Consider the following 27,202-nt stretch of genomic DNA (forward strand, 5'->3'; position numbering starts at 1 on the left):
CCCCAGAGCGCCTGCTCTCATTGCTCAGTCAGGAAGCATTAGAGGTTACAAATAGGGTCTGTCAAACATTTTCAAATCCTCCAACAACATAATGTCAGGGCAAGACTTTCAAGCCCGAGTTGTCAGCTTTGTGTGCCCTTTGAACTGCCGCAATCTCAAAGGAGTAATTCTCTTGTCTCTGACAAGAAGGAACAGTCAGGACAGAGTGGAGTGGACAGCTCTAAAGGCTCAGGAGTCCCCTCACAACGGTTTATCAACAACTGCAGGGTGACAGGCAAACCCCGCAGGTTGCGGGCTCATCTCTGACTGAAGTCACCAGAACATTTGGATGTTTATCCCAGTGCGTGGGCCCCTGGGGACACGAGAGAGAGTTCTACATGAGAATGAACTGCAGAAAAGGTAGCGACGGTGCTTCTATTTACCCTCCCGCGTGATACAATAACATGCAGACGCAGCAAGGTTCAAACTGATGGGAGAGGAAATACCCCTGTCCAGTGCTATGAGCTAGCCTGTGGAATTCACAGCCACAACACACTCTGGAGGCTCAAGAGTTTAACAGTTTAACCATCCTCACACACAATAGTCTTCTGATTTTGGAAACACAAACTCATCTCTTTAAAACAAGTCCATCTGTGTACTTTTATCATAACAGACAATTCACCAGAACAGCCTCTTCCACAGTATTTCTGCCTTTTCCTGCCTCTCTCAGTGTTTCAGCACTTCCATTTCCAAATGGCACTAGACAGGGCAGCCTAGCACAAGGAGGAGAAATGGTGACAGGTCACTGAAGCACATGTTTCAGGTGAAGGGCTGACTTGGGTTAATCTGCATTGTCTTGCTCATTCCTAGCTGGATAATTTTTGCATTTTGGCAATTCCTACCAGATTCTGTGCAAGTTCTTCCTCTATTTATTTCCAGTGGGGTAGCTCACCAGGGTGTGCCTGGGTCTTACAGACCAGACCAGAGCTGATTCCAGCCTGTAGCATCCAAATTGCCAGATGTGATATCTCAGTAGAGAAGTTTATGAAAGCAAAATACAGAGAGGGACAGGAATACCTCAGTGGACTTAAAACAAAGGAAGTAAATGAGCATTAGATACAGATCCTAGTGAAAGATAAGTGCCTCTGATGAACAGGGGTGAAACATGTTAAATAAAAGGCATGTAAGCCATTTACCATAAGGTCATAGAATCAAAGAGTATCAGGGTTGGAAGGGACTGCACAGCGTGATCAAGCCACAACATCAGTAGGGTGTAAGGAACCTGCTATTCATGTCCTCGAGGGTTTCTAGACCAAAATGGCAATGTTTCCTATATCAGATTAAACGAATCATTTCACATGCACACGCTTGGACAGAGATGTGGGAGGGAAGAAATTATTTTCTTCCCTTCTTTCATGAATTAGATTTAGGACAGTTAGAAATTTCTTCCTCTGAGACAAGAGCCCCAAGATGAAGATTAAATCTGAAACGGAGAGGTTTCAAAGGTGGAGGAGGAGCTTTGGGATGGAGTCTCAAACTCGCACCCTTCTATCAAAAGGATCCCAGAGAGGAAGGAGGGTCTTGATTGCAGCTCATGAAGTTGAGCTCATTTCCTAGATCTGTCACAAACTCACTGTGTGACCTTAGGAAAAAGTCACTCGATCCGTCTATGCCTCAGTTTCCCCATCTGTAAATAGGGATAATAATCCTGCCTCTCTCTGTTTTGTCTATTTAGATTGGAAAGTCTCAGGGCAGGAACAATCACTTCCTGCAGCAAGAGGAGTGGCTCAGCTTTAGCAATGATGGATTATCCTATAGCTTCATCAGTGCTAGTGGCCTCAGGTTGACAGAGTCAATTCAACACCAATTTCCACCTGATGTTCAGTTGCTGCCAGAATAGATAAATGATACCAACGGACAAGGTGATGGAACATCTCCCTTCGTCACCACTTCATACTGTCAGCCTTTTACTTCTCTCTCCAAAGTGTTCTGTCAGAGCTGGGCAAAGAAATTATTCTATTTCAGGGAGGATTTTTATATTTTGAAATTTAGCTTTGTTCTGATTCAGGACAAACCCCCAAACTTTAGACATTCTCCATGAATGGGATTGGAACCCTGGAGCCAAAGTAGTCTATGTGGCACACTGCCCCACACCCTGGAAGCCCAAGAGTGCAGGCTGCTAAGGAGCTGTGATCCTGGGAGCCGGGCTTCCAATCCCTGGCATCCCACCAGGTGGGTTGCTGAGAAGCCAGGCAAGCAAGCGGGCAGGAAACCAGACAAGACTCCACTGAAATCCTGCCTGGGTTCGGTCACAACTTCACTGAAATCAAACTGTCTCCATGAAATGTTTCACTTCTGATGAAGAGGCGTTCTCAGATGGAAAATGTTCCGTCAGAATTTCTAACCAATTCCCTACTTCCCATGTCTGCATTGTAGGTCCTGTCTCCCATGAGTCACAGCCAGCCTAGGGAGCCTACTGACGCCCTCGGACAGCCAAGAGTCAGACCCCAGTTCTAACCCTGAAGCACAGCTCTCCTTTTACTTACTCCACTGCCAAGAACAGAGTTTTCCTGACACAGGGATGCACTGAATATGTAAGATCACATTCAACCCCTAATCCAGTGAAAACTGGAGATACAGAGAGGAGTAAATGTTCCATCCCAGGGGTACAGAAAGCCATTACTTCACATCTGAACAGCTTTATTTTCTGCTGCCAAGAAAGGGGAAGAAGAGGTTTGCAATGATTTGATGTGAAGCTGCAGCAGCAGAACATCGCAGTGCTGCCTCCTGCAAAGCTACAGACTAAAAATATTCACATTGCAAGTTTCCTCCTGCTGGAATGCGGTTCCTAGCTTATGGGCTATTGTTATTTAGCATTATGTAATGCAGGATCCCATTTGTGCAAATCAGTACCGAGGCCTCCAAGCGCTTGAATGTTTAAATGACAGCCACTGTATCTCTGCAGGCTGAGCCCTTCTGCACTGTTCCTAGCGCTGCGCCTCATCCCGAGACTGAATTATTTACTAGAACAAGGCTATCGGTAGCAGCTGCCCTTCAAAGTAGAGGCAATTCCCCCTCCCCTCTTTATACGTAGGACTGAAGCGGTGCAAAAAGTAATCAATTAATTTGTCCATTGTGCCTTCCATAAATAGCTCTTCCCAGTAGGATTCTTTAGGAGAGGAGCCCTCATTTTAATGCTGTGCTACTACAGTGCTTTGTATCATTTGATGTAGTGACTGTTATGGGATGCAGTTCAAACAGTGACTTGTTTGAAGATGGACGGCGGGGCATCCTTACGCAAAAGATTAATTGACTCCATCTTCTCTCCCTGCCTTCTTCACCCCCAAATCCCCATCCAAAGAGAGCCAGGGGATGCACAGTGGTTTTGGTGGTGATGGGAATGAAGAAAGAGGGTATGTTTATTATTGTTTCTATTACAATACCACCTGCAGGTTCCAGTCAAGATCAGGACCACATTGTGTAGGAGCTGTACAAACACACAGGCAGAGTGTGTCTGCTTCAGACAGCTTGCAATCTCAATAGACAAGACAAAGAGGGGGAGAAAGAAATTGTTCATATCTACATTCCACAGACAGGGAAACTGAGGCAGAACTTTTTTTTTAAATTAAGGCTGGGATTTTCTAAGGAGCTGGACACCCAGCTTCTTTAAGCACCTTTGAAAATCCTAGCATGAGTCACTTTGCTGAAGGTCACACAGGGAGTCACTAGAAGCAGTGGGAACTAAACCCAGATCTGCTGAGTCCCACTCCAATGCTTTAGCCGTGACGTCATCCTTCCTCCCAACAAGGCAAAGGGCTAACACTTAGTTTTTCTAATCTGGATAGCTCTGTTCTATCCCTCTAGTACAGTGGTTTCCATCCTTGGGGCCACAGACTATGTCTAAGATTTGTAAAGGGGGCTGCACCTGCATTCAACAATTTTAGGGGTCTGCAAATAAAAAAAAAAAAAGAGGTGAAAACTGTTGCATTAGAAGCATGTCTCCCCACTGCATTCGCAGCACAAACACAGCTCTGACCAGCACACAGAATGTGAGACCATTTTTTCTTTCCCCTCCTTTTACAAGCAAACCTCCAGCCATCCAGCAAAGTGGCAGAGATTGCTCACAACAGCCTCATCCATAAAAACAACAGGCACAACTTCTAAAAGTGCACACACAGCACCCCCATCTATTATCCATAAGCCAAAGCCTGAGAGGAGCACAGCATTTATCGGTGCAAATCATTTTTCTCCATTACTCACCAGCTCTGGGCCAGGCTGTTAGCTCCCACCCAGTGCTCTTTCCTCATCTTTCTTCTTTAATGAGACAACCTGGCAATATTTTATTTATATCCTTTTTATAAAGCTGGACTGGACTTGCCATGCACACTGCCATTTACAGATACCAACCCTTCAACAAAACTCAACCTGGCCGGCCTCTTTCTCCCAGCCCCTCCCAGAAACGGGTGTGAGCAGTTTGCCACCTCCTAGTCCTGAACAAAAGTTTCCAGTAACAATTGGGGTTTTGAATGAAATTAACTCTATCTCTCTCTCTCCTTTCCTCCTCTGCCCAGAGGGAAACATATTCCCTGCTTCCTACCTGGTGCAGTGGCAAGGGCTGTGTGTGTGCCGAAAAGTGATATTAATGGTTTATTACAGGAAAATGAAAGGCTTTGCATGCCTCACTGCACTCGAAGCATCTGATGCCGCATGCTAAATGATGACGGTGGATGTGGACCGACAAATATTTATTATGATTAAGGGGAAAGCCAAACAGTGCTATTAACGCTCCAAGCTAAATTAGCACCATGCGGCAAAACTTATTCCCCACCATCATTCAGGATTAACGGTGATTATGTGCCTGACTCCATCATCATAGAAAGCCTCCCAAATAATAAAACATGGACTTACAAACTAAAACCCCCTCAGACTCGTGCTGTGTCTGCTGAAACGTACTCTTTGCCCCTTGCAAAACCAGACAACCCCCTCTGCCCAGTGACACGATTATTTAAGAGGCGGGTCTCATATGAACTCAAGTGACAATGCGCTTGGCACCATATGAAACAGAACCGGGTTTCAGGCAGAGACGGAAAGACTGACCAGAAAGCCTCAGAGTGCTTTCCTTATGCAAGTCGCCACACCTTTTACATTACTGAAAGGCAGCTATGGATGTACTGAGGCCTGGTCTACACTACACGTTTAAACCAATTTTAGCAGCGTTAAACCGATTTAAAGCCGCACCCGTCCACACTACGAGGCCCTTTATATCGATGTAAAGGGCTCTTTAAATCGGTTTCTGTACTCCTCCCCAACAAGAGGAGTAGCACTAAAATCAGTATTACCATATCGGATTAGGGTTAGTGTGGCCGCAAATCGATGGTATTGGCTTCCGGGAGGTATCCCACAGTGCACCACTGTGACCGCTCTGGACAGCAATCTGAACTCGGATGCACTGGCCAGGTAGACAGGAAAAGCCCCATGAACTTTTGAATTTCATTTCCTGTTTGCCCAGCGTGGAGCTCTGATCAGCACGGGTGGCGATGCAGTCTCAAATCCAAAAAGAGATCCAGCATGGACCGTATGGGAGATACTGGATCTGATCGCTGTAGGGGGAGACAAATCTGTTCTATCACAGCTCCGTTACAGAAGACAAAATGCCAAAGTGTTTGAAAAAAATCTCCAAGCTACACAGTGCTGCATGACAAGTGTAACGGAAAGCCAAAGAATCTAATGGACGCTCATGGAGGAAGGGAGGGGGTACTGAGGACTCCAGCTATCCCACAGTCCACAGCAGTCTCCGAAAAGTATTTGCATTCTTGGCTGAGCTCCCAGTACCTGTAGGTTCAAACACATTGTCCAGCGTGATTCAGGGTATAGCTCGTCAATTTACTCCATTCCCCCCCACGTGAAAGAAAAGGGAAAAAAATAGTTTCTTGACTTTTTTTAATGTCACCCTATGTGTACTGAATGCTGCTGGTAGATGTGATGCTGCGGCAGTAAAGAGCAGTATCCGCTCCTCTTCCCTCTCCCGCGGCAGACGGTACAATATGCTTGATAGCTGCTGAGTACTCCTGGCTGGCCTCAGGTGAGGCTGGCCGGGGGCGCCTGGGTAAAAATAGGAATGATTCCCGGTCATTCCCAGTAGATGGTACAGAATGGCTGGTAACCGTCTTCATCCTAACAACTGGGGGCTGAGCTCCATCAGCCCCCTCCCTTTCATGTGTAAAGAAAAGATTCTGTGCTGCCTGGACTATCATAGCAGCGGGATGCTGGGCTCCTCTCCCCCACACCGCTTAATGTCCTGCCTGGACTATCACAGCAGCTGGAGGCTGCCTCCCCCTCATTTTATCTCACTAACAAGTCAGTGTTTCTTATTCCTGCATTCTTTATTACTTCATGACACAAATGGGGAGGACACTGCCACTGTAGCCCAGGAAGGTTGGGGGAAGGGGGAAGCAACAGGTGGGGTTGTTGCAGGGGCACCCCTCGTGAATGGCATGCAGCTCATCATTTCTGAGGGATCTGACACGGAGTGGCTGTGCTCTCTGGTTCTCTGATACACTGGTTCTCTAGTACACTTGCCCCATATTCTAGGCAGGACTGACTCTATTTTTAGATACCATAAAGGAGGGATTGACTCGGGAAGTCATTCCCAGTTTTACCTTTGCGCCCCAGGCCGACCTCAGCCGGGGCACCCATAATAGCAGCAGACGGTACAGAACGACAGATAATCGTCTCTGCTATCATGCAAAAGAAAATGAATGCTGCTGTGTAGTGCTACAGCATCGCGTCTGTCAGCGGCATCCAGTACACATACAGTGACAGTGACAAAAGGCAAAACAGGCTCCATGGTTGCCATGCTATGGTGTCTGCCAGGGCAATCCAGGGAAAAAGGGTGCGAAATGATTGTCTGCCGTTGCTTTCCCGGAGGAAGGAATGACTGACGACATTTACCCAGAACCCCGCGACTATGATTTTTGCCCCATCAGGCACTGGGATCTCAACCCAGAATTCCAAGGGGCGGGGGAGACTGCGGGAACTATGGGATAGCTACGGAATAGCTACCCACAGTGCAACGCTCCGGAAATCGAAGCTAGCCTCGGTACGTGGATGTACACCGCCGAATTAATGTGCTTAGTGTGGCCGCGTGCACTCGACTTTATACAATCTGTTTTACAAAACCGGTTTATGTAAAATCGGAATAATTCTGTAGTGTAGACGTACCCTGAGTGAAGTGCAGACGGGACTTCCCCTACACATCTCTAGGAACCCCTCCTGCATTCCCTCAGCTTTTCCACTCCCAGCTCCTATGCAGCTGATTTGCGGCTCTTCCTGCCCCAGTGATCGTGAGCAACCAGATCCCTGCTATTTTAGTCTCAAACAGGGACTGCCTGCTCTATGGCAATTCTGTGATGGGCGCAGGTGTGAAACAGGACGAGACTCAAGAGTCTTCCACTTGGGACACTGGACGCTTTCGCTGCAGTCATTGCCACAGCAACCGCCTGTGCTGCCACAGAATGATAGAACTGATTCCAGCTGCAGGGTCCGATGCAGAACCCAGCTTTGCGGTGGGGTCCACGTTGCACCGAACTCCCCAGCAGCCAGATTGAGGAAGTCTTCAAGAAGCAGAGATCCTGTTTCCATGACAGGAAAGCAAAGTATAGGAAAGTAGGATCGAAATATCAACCCCTGGGATTTAACTTCCCTCAATTTTTATTCCTTATGACACTGACATGAAAACAGGGACATGACTGCCTAGTAATCCCATGTAACCCAGCTCCCTCTTGCTCCAAATGCGTCACAGTTCTGTTTGAAACTGCAGCCTTCTCCACATCAGCCACATGCGGAGCAGCCTTCTCTGCTAAGTGGTTGAAGCATAGGAGCCAGGAGAACTGGCTTTCTGCTTCATACTCTGCCCCAGACTTTTCTATGAACAAGTCAGCATTGTGCCTTGTTTCCCCATTTGCAAACTGCAGATGGGATTTACTAGCATAACACTTGGGCTGTGAAGATTCATTTGTTAATGGTTGCAAAGGGCTTTGAGATCTAGGGATGGAAAGCACTAGGGAAGGCAAAGTATTATCATTAGAGCAGTCAACAGACAGAGCCTGCTAAGGAACAAAAGGAGCTCTTTGCAACAGAATGTCCCCATGCATCAAAGCAGAAAGCCACCCCCCAGGAACTGAAATACCAGAGTATGACATAAGAGCCGAGCTGCCTTATATAGAAGGGTTTTCAGAGCTCTCTGGGTAGCTTCAGTTGCTCTGTAAGATTAAGCAACATGTGGGTGTCCCTATTTACAAACAAAAGCATGCTGTTACTCTAAAAATACAGCCCAGCAGCTCTCTTGTAGTCGGCTACTAATACAACTCACACTAATAAAACCAGCCACCTCCACTCGCCCTGCATTTGGCAGCTCAGGCAGGTGTGTCACACAGGGTACGGTTGCACTGCAGGCTTAACTCCAGGCTCTCACCTCGGTTTTGGCCCAATCCCACTACTGTCCACACACACACACAACCCATAAAACCGGGTTTACCTGAGCTCATTCGCTCAGTTGGGGGTATAGCTTAGAGCCAGGCAGGACAGGCTCTGACCTGTCTACTCTGCAACATGATGCAGCTGAAGATAGATTGCAGAGCTTCCGTTTTGACAGCTCTCCAATGCCATCCCAGGCCTGTAATTTTCCCACTCTTCCACCTACTTACTTCCCAATCACCTCTACGTACTGGAAGCTTCCTGTTGGTTAATATACACATTGTCAAGGCTGCTTTAGACTTACATGCAAGAGACCAAGGGGCTGTGGGATAGAGACAGACAGACAGAGAGGCTGTTTTGGGAATGATATCTGCCAGTTATAACAAACTGTCAACCTACTGCAGCTAGGTCCTTCATGGGCATATGGAAGGACATGCAGGATGGAGATATTACAGGCTTTCCTGATGACTCACTCCTAAGAGCCTGGCTACTTCCATGACATTAACTGGAGCCAATCAGAAAAAGAGATTCACTGAAGTTTTTACTTCTCCCAATTTCACAAGCACCCCTATAGTTAATTAAAGTTAGGGTCAATCAGAGGAGTAAATCACAGTGATTTCCATGCAACTTAATTGCATGATTAAGGACACCAGAACAATAATTAATAGAAATCTCCCAAGAAAGCTGGCTGTCTAGAACTCCTGGGTGTTGCCAACTCCTGACATGTTATTGCAAGTCTGTCTGTAAAGGCCTAGCTTCTGGAGTCATGTGATTAGACGAGAATCTACACCTTCCTTAATAAAAGGTAAGTTTTTAGATCTCACGATTGCAGAGAGAAGCTGGATAATGTGAATCATAAAGGCTCAAAATCAGAAGGCAAATAAAAAGAAACTCAAAAGTATTACAAAAATTCATAATTTGGGGTGGAGGAGAAGGGCCAACACCTGATTTTTTAATGCTTGAGGTTCCCAGTATGGTTTCTTTCCAATTTCTGATCCCAAGAGCTTTGAGATCAGCATCTGACTTTTTTAAAAAGAGGCAGGTTTGGCCTTATTTGCCACAGTTTTTGGGGTGGTGAGGGTTCAACCATTGTTAATTAATATGGTTTATCATTCCCCCTCACTGAAGTCAAACTAGAACTGGAGTTTTGCCACGGATTTCAAACAAGAGCAGGCTTTAGCTGCTGATTCTTTAAATTTCCATGATGAGATGTCTTTGCAAATACAAAGAGCGATTCCGGTCTATATTTAGCTATTGCATATGGTGAAGTTCAACACAGCGCATTCAACATGAGGCACAAATTTGTTATGTAGCCAGCAAGGACATCTCCCAGGCACACAACGGCTACTGCAGCACACACTCAGAGAAGAAACAAGGGATTCCAGTGGGACTTGGCATCAACAGCTGGAATATTATTAGTTTTTTCGTGGTCTTGTCTGCTGCAGAAAGCACCACAGAACTACAATTCTGCAAAATTAATATTCAAATGGGCAGTCAAGGCTCCCATGCAGCCAGCATTTTTAATAAGGAAAAATATCAATCACAGTAACCTATACTTTTTTATAAAAAGTTTCATGATTTATAAGTTGAGATCAACACACTTTGGAATGCTCCCAAATCAAAAGTCATGCTGGTTATTACAGTAACACACCTTCTTCAGGCTAAAAGACTATTGGTTTTTAAAAGGAAAGAACAAGACACACCGATTAAGCCAAAAAAGGGAAAGAGGGCAGAGCTGAGGGCCTGAAGTTAGGCTTCTAAATCCATATCCAATCGCCCAAATAGAAGAGATCTAATTTAATAAAGGGGTTGTGCATGCTCCAATCCCATGGGTGTCATGAGAGTTGCAGGTGCTCAGCACTCGTAAGCCAAGTCAGTTCAATTTGGGAGTCTGACTGTGTGTTTAGAAGCCTGTAAGCATGCAGCTCTGGAAATGTAGACCTTTATTATTCTTAAAATTTATTGTACTAATGTATATCAGGGGAAGAGAGAGAAAACTGAAAAGTCAACTCTGATATGGGTTGAGAAAGACAAAGGATTTTCACCTTCTTGATGTCGGACTTTTGGCTGAGTTTCCCAGATGGTGGCAGAGTGGTGACTGTAAAATTGTTTGGATCTTCACAGTCACGGATTTTGGATTCCTTTATCAGTGAGTCAAGTTTCTTCTTTGCTATATTCTCTACTCGCTTCCGATTGGTAGAAGCCTATCAATGAAATATGGTCATTAAACAAGGGCACAACAAGAGGCAACACAAACTAAAACAGTACATCAAGGGGGAAAAATAAGAAGAAAATGAGGCAAAAGAAATGGACTGAGGCTTTGCTCTAATGGACTATTATTAACTACTGCTCCCCATGCTAATAGCCCAGCCGCCTCTTAGTTTGTACACTATGAAATACAGTAACATTGTCAGTTATCTGCAATTATAAGAGTGCCCAGTGTTGGGCTTCACAGCAGATACGTGTGAAGCCCTAACCTGAAGCCACAATGGAATGAAAGTTAAACATTTTGCAAATTAAATAAATAAATAAAAATGTAACAACTTCTAGTTGAATGGAATCAAAATCGCTTGTCAGCAAGGCTGCTCATGTGGCATGGACTCTGTTACCAAACCATTGATATGCTACCTGGAAATGGCTGGTATTGAGGTGATTCCTTGGAGACCTGACTAGTGCAGGCTCCATTCTGTAGTATTCACTTCCAAAAAGTCTGATCTATTTCATGACAGTGACTGCACTTTGCCATTCTCAAGGCAGTTCAAGTTTTGCACACCCACAAAGGCTGAATAAAACATGGCATTTCTATTGCACATCAAGTCTGAGGGAATATAAAGAGCTCAAAACCACTAACTATTTGCTATGGAAGAGCTTGTGTCTGCAGCCACAGTGCCTGCAGGATTCAACTGGAATGGGAGCAGCTGGAGAATCAGGCCTTCCACAGTTAAAAGGCAGGATTTATTGCATGTTCCTGCTCCCTTCTTCCATTCAGGCTGCTGAACGACTGAGGTGAGGAGTAGTCTGGGGGAACAGAGATGGAAACACGGTTCCCTTCTCTAGCAATGCAGTTTACATGGAGCAACTCCCAGCTTCAGATCTTTGGAAGGTTTTAAACACCCCCCCACACACACACAGTTTGTGTTTGCTTAATGGGCCTTAGAATGTCCTGATTAATTCCATCAGGAGACAAGTTGTCATTTCCCATGCTTTCCAAAGCCTCACTCTAATGTGAGCCGGGTCTAGCAAATCTGGAATCCCAGATGTTGGTACAAGTCAGACTAAAACAAATTGTTAGTTAATGAAGACAAAGATGTAAGCAAGGCAGGGGCTTTATGGAAAGTAATGTGCCCAGCTCTAAGATGTAGCAGGGAAAGCAGCCGAGTCTCTTTATAAGGAAGAATGTTTCTCTTACTAGCTTCCAGCTCTCTCTGCCTGTTTGAAGAAGGAAAACTTCCTTCTTTTAGACAAAAGCTCACGTGAGAGCTGTGTCAAAGAGGGCTTGAGAAAAGCTACCAATGGGAGAGTTACAAAAGTTTGCTTTTGACCAAGCATCCAGAAACACGAGTGTTTACTTGAACTGTCTAATAAAGGAGGCCGGAAAGCCTGCGAGAACAGGCTCTTGAAACACTTCCTGGTTCCAGCAGGGATGTGGAACTGGCTCCCTTGTTGCTTTCTGATACGGGACGAGTCCAGCGAACGGAGACAAAGGCAGGTGGGAAAACAGGAGGGAGAAGAACAACAAACTGCATGAACCTGGCCAATGGCAGTAAAAAAACTCAGTTCAGTTTGGGTTGAAGTCTGCAGACGTGGGTATCTCTAGCTCCTCCGTATACACAACCATAAAGGCCGGGGGATCAGATTGTCTAGTTCATGTGACTGTGGGACTTGTAGTACAATTTGGTTTGCTTTTCACCTCAATACCCTCCAACAATTTTTTCTTCCCTGCTCCACATGTTCACTCCCTGGTAACAGGACTGATTCCAGAATAAGGGCTGGCAGCCTAACCTCTACCACCACTGTAGGTGTACAGTACCTTCCACTTTGAATGGATGTAATGCCAGGCAGAGGGAGACACAAAAACCATAGGAGCAAAGTGTCAAAACATCGCAGATCTCAAGATTAAGAGGAAAAAATTAAGCGTGCTACAGTAGAAATATAACTAAACAAAACCAATTCTCCTCCTTAAGATGGATTTCAAGGTCCTCCCCCTCTTCCATGCTAGCACGGCTCTAAGGAGAGGTTTCTCTTCTAGTCCTAAAACAAAACAATTGCACCCACAATAGGAGAGAAGGAAATAGTCTAAAGGACAAAAATAAAGGGCCGCAAATGTGACACATGTCCAAGGCAATTTTGTTTAATGTTATTAAAGGTTTCTGCTGACCCTTTTATATTAAGTTTCCATAAGCTGCAATGCCATACTCACTGCATGCCAGAAGAGCAAGTGTCAGAAGAATTTTACTTCTAAAAAGGGACGAATGAATAAGGTGTTTTCAGGCTGAAGTAAGCAGAAATTACTTATTTTCCTTTTAACACTTTTGTACAGTTAAAGCCAACTAAGCACAGCATTCGGCATGTCAAAAAGTGCTCAATAAAAGGACCACTGAAGCTGGGGAATTTATTCTCCAGAGAAGGCCCAGTTTGAGATGGGATGGGAAGCACTGAAAGGGGACTCAAATTTTTTGGACGAATACTCCACTATACAACCCACCAAGGTACCAAGCAACCTGCACGCGCACGCACACACACACGCACACACACACACCCCTTAAAAACAGTCTCACAAACTTTGAGAACCCTATCTGCCTGAACCTACTTTCTCATTCCAGAACTCAGCATTCATCCCACCGCAGTGGAACAGGGCAATATACATTTGTATTCATGTATCCGTTTCACTTACATCTCCATTCATTAGTTTGCAGTCATCATCAATCTCATCAGCACTGTCCTCATCAGACACTTCCCCTTCCTCTGCATCATCACTGATGGTGGCTGGAAGTTTCTTGCCCTGGGAAACAAAAGGATTAGACAGGCAGGTCAAGATGCATCTCTTGGTACGATGAGAGGAAAATGATAATGTGCAACTGAAGACATGAGAATGGCTGGGAGTCCAGACAGGTTTTCTGGGGTCTGTGGAGTCCATATATCATGGGTTCAATTAAGTTTAAGGTTGTCAAGTGACCCGCTCAAGAACAAGAAAGGACTCTCTTTTAGTCTGTATTGTAGGGAAGAAAGCATTCCACCTTCTTGGTCCTTTTGCTGTAATTCTTGCCTTGGCCCAAGGTGGACTGAACTAATGCAAGAAACCTAGTCAGGGAGGAAATGGTTATGAGGAGAGCTGCTGCTTGGGGCCAGATTTTCAGAAGAGTTCAGTGTCCAGCCACTCCAGAGGTTCCCAATAGGAGCTCACACATGATGAGCAGTTCTGAAGGTCTGGCAATGGAATCTCAGACCAGAAAGGGGACAGAATCCTTCACTGGTGAGTGGACATGGCTTGGAAAAGCCTAGCTTCCTTCTCACATTACATATACACCTAGAAAAAGGATAGTGCCCATCTATCCTGCCTGCCCAAAGGAGATACTTTCCCTTCCATTGCTGCCCATCTCCCTCTCCTTCCTCTAAACCTAGCTGCTACTGCCTCTCACAGCAGCTGCTATGAGTGGGGACTCCAGACATCATAGCATTCTTCTACATGTGCCCCAACTCACAGAGTAAAGGGTGGCAGAGGGGAATGAGCCTGAATTACAGCTTCAGGCAGTGATCTGGACAGATGCTTGAAAGTTTGAAAGTGACTTGGAGCTTTTTCAAGAAAGGGTAGAATCATGGAACCTTTCAGAGCCTTCTGGACTAAGAGTCATCGCTGCTGCTGAAGGGCAGGATTTAATGGGGGCTTAAATCTCCTCAACGGATGCCGATCACCATTTGCAGTAGCTGAAATGGCAGCAAAAGGACGAGCAGGAGCTGGTGATATTATTTAAACAGCTGAGTCTCCAGCTGCCCTCTCCGTTCAGTCCACACAGAAAAGGGATTTCATTTCATCCAAAAGGGCAGTCACCAATACTTGCCAGCATAAAAGCAAACTCAGCATGTACAATTAAACCAATTACCTGTACAGCTCCAGCAGAAACTCTTTGACCTACTAAGAAAACATTCACACCACCAGAAGTACAGAGTGTGTCAGCCCAGTGCCCCAGCATTTCTGACTCTACGAGAATAGCAGCAAAGGTAAAGTAATTCATATTGAAACTGCGGACGTTTAACAGATAAATGTGATATTCTGTGATTCTGTGAAAGATAAGTAATATCAGCTGCAGTGCGATTATTCCTGAAGACAGGTACTTATAGCCTTGCTGAACTGAGCTGGGCAAGCAGCATTCATTTCTGGATCAGTCTGAGGTGAAGGCTTGGTTTGAGACCATCATGCCACTCTATGGCAGTTCATCCCCTGCACAGAACCATATGTCTCATGAGATTCCTTGCACTTCTTTGGTATGGGGTAAGTCAGAAATGCCACAAGAAAATCTTCTTAGGGCATTTCCACTTGGGTACAAAACTTGAAGCGAGAAGGATGTGAAGAATACAGGGGATAGAGAAATAAATCCATAGAAATAGGTTGCCCCAGGGTTTTTTTCAAACCTCAAAGATTGGCACAAGTTTCGAGTGGTCAGCCTTGATCTAAGCCAGGTGGCCATCCCAACTCAGAGAGTAGCTGATTGGAGCCTAGCTCATCTCAGTCCCAGGGCACTCACCACAATATCTGCACTCAACAGTGTGTCTCTCTGCTTCATTCTGTGTTATATTAGGCCTGGTCTACACTTAAAAATTAGATTGATCTACCTATGTTGCTCAGGGCTATGAAAAAATATCATGCCCTGAGAACTGCAGTTAGGTTGACCTAACCCCTTGTGTAGACGTGGCTAGATTGATGAAATAATTCTTCTGCTGACCTAGCTACCGCCTCTCCGAGAGGTGGACTTCCTACATCAATGGAAAAACCCCTTTCATTGGTGTAGGATGCATCTACACTATGGTGATATAGCAGCACAATTGTGCCGCCATAGCATACCCTTAACCCATTTGTTCTGGTTTCATTCCATCTCTAAAAACATCCCTGACATTTCCAGTGGCCCTTTGGATAGATTAGCCTTGAATAAGTTAAAAGCAGCTGAAAGTTATTTCTTGTTAGCAGGTGCCTAGGAAATGACAAGATTTGAGGAACTTGTGCTAAGTATCTAATGGACTCTAATAGTCTGGAGATTCACCTATTGCATCTGTTATGGAGATGCCAGTGTCTTGTGCACCAGAAATGAAACCCAGACCTAAGCAGGTTAAAAGAAACAAAGAAAAACTCCATCTTTGAACCATGGAACCAGTTCAAGTACATGGCAGGCAACGTAGGTATAGCACAGAGAGGTTTGAGTTAACTAACAAATAGTTGTAAAGTTATTTGGATTCCCAGGATAAAAGAGGTGCTAAAAACCCATTATCATTCTTGACTGGAGAGGAGGAGAAAGGCTGGCAGAATGGAGTGAGGAAGGCTGCATGGCTGCATTAATATTTAAACCTCCACAAACAAAAGTGATTTATTTTTTAGTGTTTGGGGCCTGCACTCAGCACCATGTAAAATGAATCTCCCTCATGAGCTACACTGGAAACCTACCATTAAATGTTGAGAGTAGGGTAAAGAAAAATCATTTCTATTTCCACCCTTACATTGCTATGTTTGACTTACCATCTTGTAAATCTAAGAACATACATGGACTTCAGGAGACTTTGTTTTTATACATTTAGTTTTTCCAGTAAAAGGTGCAGAATGGCTGGGATGGCTGGTTTGGATGCACATCTGGAATCTACTGCCAGTCATGGCTAGCATCCTACTGTGCCTCTGCCCTGTTACTTGCACAACACGTAGATAACAGGAACCCAATCGGGAATGAAGAGACAAGTTAGCCAAGCACAGAGATGAAAAAAAATATACTGTTGATCCAAGACTGGCCCTGCCCTCCGGAGGCAAATTTTACAGGCTACTTCACACATGGCATTAGCTCTTGATTGATGCTGGAAGGATTCCACAGAGATGCTGAATTTAGCTGTAGTCAAAGAGTTATTTATCTAGACAGGTAAAACCTACTTTAAGCAGCGACTATTTATAGTGCCTTAAGGAAGAGTCAGATGGATCAGCCCTGGCTTTGAAAAGAACTAGGGACCAAATACAAACACTCCATTTAACCAGGCAATGGATGCGGCTGTGCACATCGTCATCCGGCTGCACAGGTAAGCTCTATGTCCATGCACGAGGGGCGAAGTATGGCGGGGGGGGGGGGGAAAGCAGTCCTACTTTGGGAAGTGGTTGGCCTAGGTGCCTCAGTGGGTGAGAGATAGAGCCAGGGGCTGACCCCAGAGCTCTTCTCTGGCTCTAACATTGCTTAGACCACAAACCTTCCCTTCAACGAAGCCTTCAGTCTGAAATTGCATCCATACAACAAACTTGTGCAAGGCAACAGCTTGGGCAGTAAGTCACAAGGGGCAACTATCAGCTTTACACTGTATGATTTACCACCTTAGATTCTGTTTCAGAAGTGGCGTCAGAGGTAGTCACAATCACGGATCCCCCCCTTTTCTGCATCCCACCCCTCCACACATAGGCGACCCTTAACAGATCAGATCACTCGGAGCCTTCTTCAGCAAGAGAAAACACACCCCTTCTCCCACACATGAGTTCCTCTGAGGGGAACCCAGGTACTCCTTAAGCTATCGTGAGCAAAGGACAGAAGTTTGACCCTGGTGTTCCAATGAAGCCACAAGACCTGCCAAATTAGCACCCTTCCCTTTCATCTGGACTGTAAGAAAGCACCTACAATAGACCTAAAAGTTTAAGACATTTCCAAAATGAGACGGAACAGCTTTGGAGGTAAGGAAAACTGTTTACATGGAAAACGCCTCATTGAAAGTTTCATTTCAGTGACTGCATTACTGGGCCAATAGATAACACAGGCTCCCTGAAACAGCTACACTGCTTTACACTTAACAGAGAACAGCTCTTATATTACGTCAGCCTGAGGGGCCGTTCATGCCAGTTAGGAACATATCCCTCTCAATGAGACATTAGCATTAAAAGCACTTACATGCTCCTCCCCCAAGGAAGCAGAAAAGATATCAGCCAGAGTCTTGGTGCAAGAAAACATTCTTACAAACAATTTGTTAAAATAATTTACAGCATGAGCAGGTGCAGTGAACCAGGATTCTAAATCCTATAACCTTGTCACCTCTTATTTATTTCCCCCCCACCAAAAGATACCCAGAGGCATCAGAGTCGACATCACAAACTACCGGCCTGAAAAATGTTCACTCGTATAAAACACAAACACACACATACAGGTGACATCTTCCAATTCACAGAAGAGCAACTTAATATCTAAGCGAGAAACTGTGATGTTTTGTGCAAATGTAAAATGAATACAGAAAACATCAAGCCTACAGTGAGAGCCGGCCAGACATATTTACCTTAATTTGGGTTATAAAAACAGAACCTCCTAGTTGAGTTGAGTGAACGATGCTCTGATCACCACCCTACCATAGCAAAGGCAGCAGGCAGTGCAAGAACAGAGCAACAGGCACTCAATTACCCACTGATAAAAGGTGATGGGGAGGGTGCAAAGGGATGGTATGACAAGCACATTCAAGTCCTTCTTCCTACCGTCCCCATTAGCTGTGTTTCATCTGGATCATCACCTGGGTTTTTACCAGCCTTAGAAGTGAGAAAAGCTGTATCATGTATTATGAGTAGAGCTGGTTGAACTTTTCCAAATTGCAATTTTCTGTTGACACTTTTTGGCTGAAATTTCAGTTTTCAAAACTGCAAAAATAATTCAACAAAAAGTTGACAAATTTTTCAGGAAAGTCTGGCTGTAGGTGCTATGTCAGGGGAAGTTCTCTTCAGCCAGAGCTACACTAAAAATAAAAAACAAACCTCCCCCCGGAGATTGCTCTTCAGCCCCACCTGAGACAGCGTGATGGACATTTTTCCACACCCTTTGTACAGCTGGCAGGTCCTTCCCACACAGCCTGGTTGCAAAAATATTGGTGGTTCAGCTGCAGCGGAGAGCTATTTTCGAAGCGCACTCACTCCAAAGACTGTGCCCACGGAGCTTCCCTAGGCACCGCCGTGAGAAACGTCAGCTTTGAGCCTCTCCCCAGTCATCGGACAGTAAATCAGCTCCAGTTATGGACACAGTCATCGTCTGACAGTGAGCCTAATATCACAGTCTCTTGGGACATCTGTGCCCATTTTCAGTCCTTCCCAGTGCTAGGAACTACCCCTGCCAGGTGCTGAGCTTCTCCCACAATCCAAACCCAAGAGTGTGGCTCAGAATCCAAACCCGGACCCCAGTGTGAATAATGGCTACTCGTTCTAGAGAGAGGAACCAAAATCCCAGGTGGAATTTTGAGCGATTTGAAATCTGGATCCAAGTTCTGTGACTTGAGAGCACCTCTAATGAGCTGATTTAAGTGAAGCTGCAAGGGGTTCATAACCCAAAAAGAGCTTAAAACCACCAAAGAAGAGAACTAGAGAGCAAACACAAGCAGGTCTTTTACCTTCACTAATATCTTTCCTTTAAGACTTTCTGGGGAAGGCAGTTTGGTGGAATCCTCATTGCGCACTGAAGACAGGTCCAGCTTGTCCCCTAGGATTTCGATCAGATACTGAGCCATCTTCTTCTGCTGGAGAACGCTGCAGTGGTTCTCAATGGATAAAACAACAGGATACCTGGAAAAGAACCAACCAGGAAACATCATCTGCACAGTCAGCTTTTTACAGAGCTGATGGAGAAAGAACCATTTAAATCCAACCAGTTCAGCAGCTCAGTCTGACTAGGGACAGTTACTGATACTCTTATGGGATTGATTCAGCCAACCAGGGTACAGGGTAGTGTTCTGTTACAGATCCAAAACTAATTGCAACCTCTCAGCATATCTTGGTTTTCATGTCTGGGAAAAACGTTTGCCTATGTGCTTCTCACAAAATGGTTCCGTGGAGACTGTTCCTGGATTTGAGAGAATAAAAGCACAATAGAAAGTGTTACGTTTAATAGTCACTCATCTAGAGATTTTCATCCATAAATCTACAGGTGCTTTTACCAAGGAAAGTCAGCATCATTATCCTGTATTGGGAAACTGAGGCAGTGAGCAGTAAAGTGACTTGCCCAAGCTTTTCTAAATGCCAGACCTGCATCCTATTCACTTGACCACACTACTAATCATCATACACTTTGGTACAAAGTCATTTTTACTTGTTTTTTTAGGTTTGCAACAAACAATTTCATTTCATTTGTTAAAAAATCAAAATTATTTTCAGTCGGTATTCCGGCCCCCAAAGGATTCTTCTATTACAGTGGTTCCCAAACTGGGGTTCGTGAACCCCTGGAGGGTTTGCGAAATGTTACAGGGGGTTCTCAGGAAACAATTCCCTAATGGCGGACAGAGCTTTCCCTAGGGATCCTGGGCAGCACAGAGTCAGCAGCACGGAGCCCCTGGACTTCCAAGAGCTAAGCAGATCAAAGCAAGCATATCTATCACACTGAGGAGATTTAAACTTCAAGACTCCTTAAAAGAAATGGAAAGGGAGGTGGATATTTTTTCCTGTTTTTAAATTTAAATGGGCAGCTAGTATTGTTTTAAAAATTATTATGAAGAATGAGTTTAAGCTTTGTTGTAATGTGCGTTGTTTGCCTGGACTGCTGAAGCCCTGAATGCTTGTGGAGGAGGAACTCTGAGTTCTCTTCTTAAATACCTTCATTCTGTTTCACATCTGATACTCCTTGATGAAACACAGGAGCCTTGTCTTATAACAGCCTTATTCAAAGTGATACAAGCTAAGAAAGTGAGATCTTGGAAGAGTGTTGCTGTTTCCATAATGTAATAAAAATATTGCAATGATAAATAATAATTAATACTAAATAGTGTGTAATAAACATGTCATAAAAACAAATTTTATATTTCCAAGATCACTGCTTTTATAATTTATACTCAGGTGAAGGAGAAAATCCCTGGAAATATTCATTTTTAGGAGGGGGTTCGCGAGACTTGACATTATAGTGAAAGGGGTTCACAGGTTGTTAAAGTTTGGGAACACTGTTCTATTAAAATGCTTACCACTCATCTGGTCTCTAACAGCCTCACTTTACTCATAGCATATTTCATTGTCTGACAATTGCATAATAGCGACAGGAGTCATAAGTAGCTTGTTGACAAGTACACAGGCAAATTCTAATGGTGCCTTATTCATGATCACGGCAGGGCTCCAAGCCCATTTAAAAAAAACAGATATGAATCACTCTTCCAAAGACAAGACATTCAGAGGTGATAAACAGTGAGATGGAAAGTCCCATAAAAATGATGGCAGCTCGATAAACAGAGTATGAAATACCACCCAATTTATCCAGCACAGACATTCTCAGGTCTTATAATCAGCCACCTCACTATAGAAATGGAAAGTGGGCAAACCAGAGCCAACAGACACTTTTTATATGACACCATTCATTTGGATGTTCTTGGGGATGCATGCTTCTGCTAACAGATCAGTGATCTTTGGAGCAGTTTAAGTCAGTGAGAGCATTTCTATGGACTTCAATGGGCTTTGGACCATGTCTAGAGTTCTTCCATTTTTTTCCAAACTGGAAATACAGACAGAAGGTTTAGGATTTGGAAAGATTAAGTCCAGACTGCTTCCAAACGGGAACAGTATCAAAGATATGTGGACCACCTACAACAGCACATTGTTACTTGGAGAGCAGGACTCAGTTTGAAGCTAAACTCTAGATTATTGTTAAGTAAAGACCACCAAAAAGAAACATACACACAAGTGGAACTACTGCCAAAACAAGTTCATTATCAAGGTCTAACAACCTAGACAGCATCCTGTAAAGGGCACACCTTGGAAGCCCATCAATTTCCAGCGTTATTTTTCATTTTCAGCATCTATTTTTGGGTCCTTCTGGCTGAGGCTAGGAAATCACATTGCACTCCTTAGAACTCGTCAAGGAGAATTCACAGAATTTTGAAACCAAGGTGATCGGCACTATATATAAACCAAAGCCAGATGGATTCCTGTTTAGCTTACAGGTGACATGATTCTGGGACAAGTGCAGAATCCAACACACAAAGGGATTTTTTTTTAAAGTGTGATTTCTGAAAGTAACGCAGATGGTGGGATACAAGTGTCTGCTCTATCACCTAGCACCTCAAAGCACTGCATTAGAAGGAGAAATTACATTTTGACCTGGACAAAAAACACACAGGACAAACCCCCAGACTGGTAGTTAATTTGACCTCAGAGCTTTTGCCAAAAGCTTGCATCTTAGTTTGATTTTGCACCAGTCTGTACTGTCCTAGGAGATTTGCACTGGGGAGGAAAAGACCCATAAATCCCAATGCCTTTGCTTTTCTCTGGAAAGCCAACTGTTGGTCCTTACTAACAAATAAATAAAACATAAATAATTAATGGTAACAAGGTCCCAGTTACCCCCCAAAGAGGCATCTTTCCTTAATGGCACTAGGAGTTACCAGCATTTTAAAGGCATTTTGGAAGCTAACTTTGTTGCCTTCTGTTCTTTTGTATCCCAAAACCCTCTTGCAAACAGCGGGGATTTTTCAAGTCACCAGCATGTATAGTAACGTTGCTTTAGCTGAGATGTCAGGAACAGCTTAGCTCTATTAAGGATAGCTGACTGGCTTCAGGGCACACTTAGGGACCTAAATCAATGCTCAATGAAGTCAACAGTGATTTCCAATTGACCTCAGTGAGCTCTGGCTCAGATTATCAGACTCTTAAAATCCCTAGTAGGCCAGCACCTGTTTGACAAAACTTCATTTAGACAAAGCCCAAATGTTTTGGAGAGCGGGCTGTTCTGACAGGAAGGTTTTTGGGAGGGAAGGAAGAAAGCCAAAGAGTCTCTCTCATATTTTAGCCTAGTGGTTTGGGCACTGGCCTGGGAGGTTGGAGACCCCAGTTCAACTCTCCCTGCTCACTCTGAATCAGATAGATGCAGGATGCAAAACTCTACTCTGAACCAGGTAGAGTAAGGATTTATAAACCAGGTTTCTCACAGCCCAGGTCTAACCCCCACATGACAGAGAGACACACCAGCACATAAAACTGCCTTCCTGAACCAAAAAGCTTGGGCTTTCATCAGAAAATGGACATTTTGACACTATTCTGTTTTGCAGACATGTTAGAAAGGTCTGGCTTCCCTTCCAGCGTCGAATGAAAACAAGATTTGAAACCTCCAAAACCTGCTGCCAAATGGAATCAGCACCCACGGGCCTGCTCTAAAAAGTACTGAGTAAGGGCTAGTATCAGCAGGAACCTCCTCCCCTAATGCTCTCTCCACTGAGGCACATCATGCCCTCCACTGAAAAGACAAAGATATGTGGCTGGTGGTATATGGGATACGGCTGAAAACATCCACTGCCTATAAGCTGAACACCATGAACAACGTACTGGGGAGGAAACATGGCACTGCAAACACTGGCGCTTCTGCAGAAGTGTGCTACCTAAACCAGCTGCCTAAACAGGGATCTAGGACCATGCAGCCAGGGGATACCACAGGAGGTAGCAGCAGGCTGGGTACGTACTCATTCCTGATGAAGGCATATTTGTTGATGGTTTCAATCACATCTTTGAAGAGTATCTTGGAGGTGAGGGTGTATCCATGGTGGACAATTGGCTCGCCGTCTGGCCCGTCCCAGCAGTCAACTGCAGAGGGGAAACAAAGGTCTCATTTATCTTTAAATCTTAGGATCATAGATCATCCAGGGGTGGCCAAACCATGGCTCGCAAGCTGCATGCGTCTCTTTTACAGTTAAAGTGCGGCTCGCGGAGCCCCCCATGCTCTCCCTGTTCTCCCCTTAAAAGACGGTGTGTGTGGGGGAGGCCTGGGACCTCTGCCTTGCAACGAGGTGGTGGGATAGGGCCTTCTACCCAGTGAGGAGGAGGGTCTCATGGCTTCAGCCCCACACAGCACTCCTCCCCGGGCTCAGGGCTTTTGCAGGAGCGGGGCTGAAACCCTGAGCCTCAGCAGGTGCACCCCAGCTCTTGAACTTCTGAAGATTATCATATGCGGTTCAGCATGTTTGGCCATCCCTGTTATAACACATAATTCAGACAGACAGACTGACTCAAACCCATTAAAAAGAGAGCCAGAGATTTTCCTGGTACTGGGTGCATCTTGCCAAACAGCATAACCACCCATTACAGTAGCGTCATCCTGCCAAGAGTGACTTGGGGCCATGCCTCTGCGAAAGGTTCTGAGAACCTGCAAGCCAGCCACAGCACCTGCCCCCACTGTCTCGCAGCTGAGTGCGGGCTTGCCTCCCCCCACCAACTCATGCGTGTCTCTCCCTATAGATCGCTGAGCAGTTTCCTCTGCAGGCACTTGCTTGCCATGAAATTCTGTTGTGAACAGATGACCCAGATCCCTTCAGTTGAGAAAGCCCCAAGCAAAAAAGATGTTCTTTTGTGAGTGCGGAGGAATATCTTCCTGGGGAAAGATATTAAAGCATAAAAATCCCATTCGAATTCAGCACTAGAACAGAGAGCAGATTCTCAGCAGAGCTCCTCAGGGTAGCAGTAATACCAAGATCTAAGCACCTCCGTCCCTCCCGTGAATTTTCCCTATCCTTAGACACACCTACAGGCATATTTCCATGTAATGTTTCATTCCCCTGAAAATGTGTTACCACATCCACAGACCTCGACCTGAGCAGGCTGCCATGCTTACTTCCTGGAGACTGACCCTCTATATAGTGGTCAAGACCTTGGAGACAGGGACAACATGGGTACTGCTACCTAGAGGATAGTAAGCTAATAGACTCCACGACTGATTCCCCAACAACAAAGAACAGACCCACTGCGGAGTGCAAGGGCTGTCACAACGTTTTCATAGCTTGACGCCCTTTTCCATACCTGGGACTCCCTCCAACTCAGCCACAAGGCTGCAAATCCCTGGCTAGTATGTATGTGCACCAATGCCCTGTATGAGAGGGAATCAGAATGGCTCAACCATACACCACAAGCCCTGGGCAGCGAATGGAGAACTAGCACAGAATAGCTTTGGAAAAAGAGCCTTCTCCCTTAAAAGATGGATTCATAATTTTTTATGAGTATAAACAACAACACTGACCTCAAGCCTCTTCCTACTGCTGTGTCATGGAAAGCGTACCAGCAAGGAGGCCATAAATACTGCTGTCATAGAAACCCTGTCTTGCCATTGCTTATACAGGAAATGCACATTGTGCAAAACCTTTCCCCCAACCCGTCTACTTTGTTCTCATGGTTCTTATCCTAAAAGACAAGACACACAAACTATGGAGCCTCCTGATTACCTCACAGTTATTCCCTTCTGTCTTTACCTTCCACGCAGCGGCAGCCAGACTGCAGCACCCAGGCGTACATGTCCACCCTAGACTGAGACATCAGCTGATCCCCCATGAGGTAGGTGTTATGGGAAGAGGTGATGAAGTAGTGGCTCAAAGGCTGGGTCATGTCCTGGTTCACCTGGTAGTGTTCTGGATTGAAGATGTCCCCCGATGGGCTCCGTGTGTAATTGGTGAAGCCTGTAGGAAAAACCGATAGGCCAGCATCAGCATTTGTTGTTCTGTTTGAGAGCAGAATGTGAATCAGAGATTGCTCCATATAAATTCTCCCTTATCTACATTCTTCCTCTTTCCCAACACACACCAGTCTGATACAAACACCTCTGCACCCCATCTGCTGTGAAACAGTCTGAACATCAAATTCTCATGAGAGCAGTGGTGAGTTTTCCTTTTACAGGATGGAGGATTTGGACTCTTTCCATGTCTAACGGGCTCATTGAGACTCAAGAAAAAGCAAGCAGAGAAATTGGGAGGCCAAGATCACCTAATTTCATAGTTCAAAATCAGCAATCAGAGAGAAGCCACAGTCATACAGCTGTCAAAGTCCTTTTGAATTATGCAGTCTAAACCTCGGCCACTGACCATTTTGGCAGCCTATCAGCTTCGGCTCCATGAAGACAACATTTCTACAGCCATCAGGCCAATGACCCCCAAATGGCAACACCAAGTGGTTCCAATCCCCTGACCTGGGGAAAAACCAGCCCCAGTTTAAGAGAACTCCTGGTTATGTTGGTATCCAAGATGATGGTACAGAAGCAAAACCAAGATGCTCTGCATCTGACAAAGTGGGTATTCACCCACGAAAGCTCATGCTCCAAAACGTCTGTTAGTCTATAAGGTGCCACAGGATTCTTTGCTGCTTTTACAAGATGCTCTGGTTCTTTTCCTATATGATGCCTTTCAGAAACCCTTACTTTCCTTTGCAAAATGACAGCTTACTGATGGGAATTACTCAGCATATGGGTCTGTACAAACAATGAGACAAATGCACCCACTTGAAGAGAAATCATGTCTGCATTTATAATGTGTAAATGAAAAGGTTATTCATGCTTTTCTGCTCCCTCTGTGTTTATTCCCAATGTCCACTGTTATTCCTGGAGGTCACCAGAGATGATGCTGCGAAGCTGCTAACCCCAGAGGAAAGGAACTACACTGCAGACAGATTGTTAGGTAGAGTCGCTAGGCCTTCCTTCTCCTATAACCCCACTGAACAGGCTTTTTAAATACTCCATTTTGAGGTCAAGAGCGTATCAGGATGCAATAAAGGAATGAACATTTATACTGATAAGAAGAACATTCAGAGTTTCAAGAGCAACGATTTTAAGACACATTTTGGAAGGAATATAAACCTCTCTACTTCAGGGCTTGATTCCTATTGGGAAACTTTCTTCAGGGATAAGTGATCCCATAAGTCCCAATACAGGGTTTCTTGCACCTTCTGTGGAGCATGTGGTATGGGTCACAGTTGGAGTCAGGATACTACACGAGACAGACCTCAATCCTCGGATCCATTTGATTCAGCCTGGCTGTACCTACGAATGTTGTTTTACTCCTCTCAGTGAGATTTGAACAACAGCTCAGAATGGTCTCACTCGCATATCCCTCTGCACTCCTAGAAGGGTAACATGTTCCTCTTGCCGTCTTTCACATACCTAGAAATTGCCAAACTAGACCAGACCCAAGGTCCATCTAGTTCAATATCCTGCTCCAGGTGTGGCCAGTACCAGATGTTTCAGAAGAAGGTGCAAAGAACCCCTGCAGTACCATATATGGGGTAAACTGTCCCGTACATTAGGTCTCATCCTGGTCTCTAATAATTAGGAATTGGCTTAAACCCTGAAGCAGGAGGTGAAATATCTCTTCCAAACAATTTTCAAATTAATTGGAATAACTCTGGCCAAGGGGATTAGAATCAGGATGGAGATCTTTTCTCCAAAAGGTAGCCAGTCCAGGTTAGGTGTTACTAACCTGATTCAGCTCAGGCTAGGTGTTACTATTAGACTTAGAATGTAAATTCTTCTGGGCAAATACAGTCTTTTTGTTACATGTCTGCACAGCACCTAGTATCATAGGGCCCTAGCATCTCGGTGCTAGAAAAATATAAGCAATATATCATAACAGCAGCGATAGGATAGGTGGCCTATGTGACACAAAGTTAGCTGGGCAACAGAACTGGAAGCCATGTGAAAGTAATCTGGTTTTATGTCACGGTATTAATTCAGACCAGGTTCATTAAGGCTTGTGTACTCTGGCCCACAGTTTTGCTCATCATTCATGACAGAGTGTGTCCAGGTTCCATTTGAGAGACTAATCCTAATTC

At 44.9% G+C, this 27,202-nt stretch overlaps 1 protein-coding gene across 1 annotated transcript in view; it reads right to left on the reverse strand.

The window, feature by feature from the left end:
- The window catches only part of PLCH2 (phospholipase C eta 2), a 331,250-nt gene that overhangs the window by 38,720 nt on the left and 265,328 nt on the right, over positions 1–27,202 (reverse strand). The window contains exons 8-12 of the mRNA XM_050931745.1: positions 24,859–25,062; positions 23,083–23,203; positions 19,045–19,216; positions 13,349–13,456; positions 10,500–10,658 (exon numbers count right to left, since the gene is read on the reverse strand). Of these exons, the coding sequence (XP_050787702.1) occupies positions 10,500–10,658; positions 13,349–13,456; positions 19,045–19,216; positions 23,083–23,203; positions 24,859–25,062 (764 nt within the window). The remainder of the gene's footprint in view (positions 1–10,499; positions 10,659–13,348; positions 13,457–19,044; positions 19,217–23,082; positions 23,204–24,858; positions 25,063–27,202) is intronic.

This window comes from Gopherus flavomarginatus, chromosome 21, assembly GCF_025201925.1.
Source record: "Gopherus flavomarginatus isolate rGopFla2 chromosome 21, rGopFla2.mat.asm, whole genome shotgun sequence".
NCBI classification, from domain to species: domain Eukaryota; kingdom Metazoa; phylum Chordata; order Testudines; family Testudinidae; genus Gopherus; species Gopherus flavomarginatus.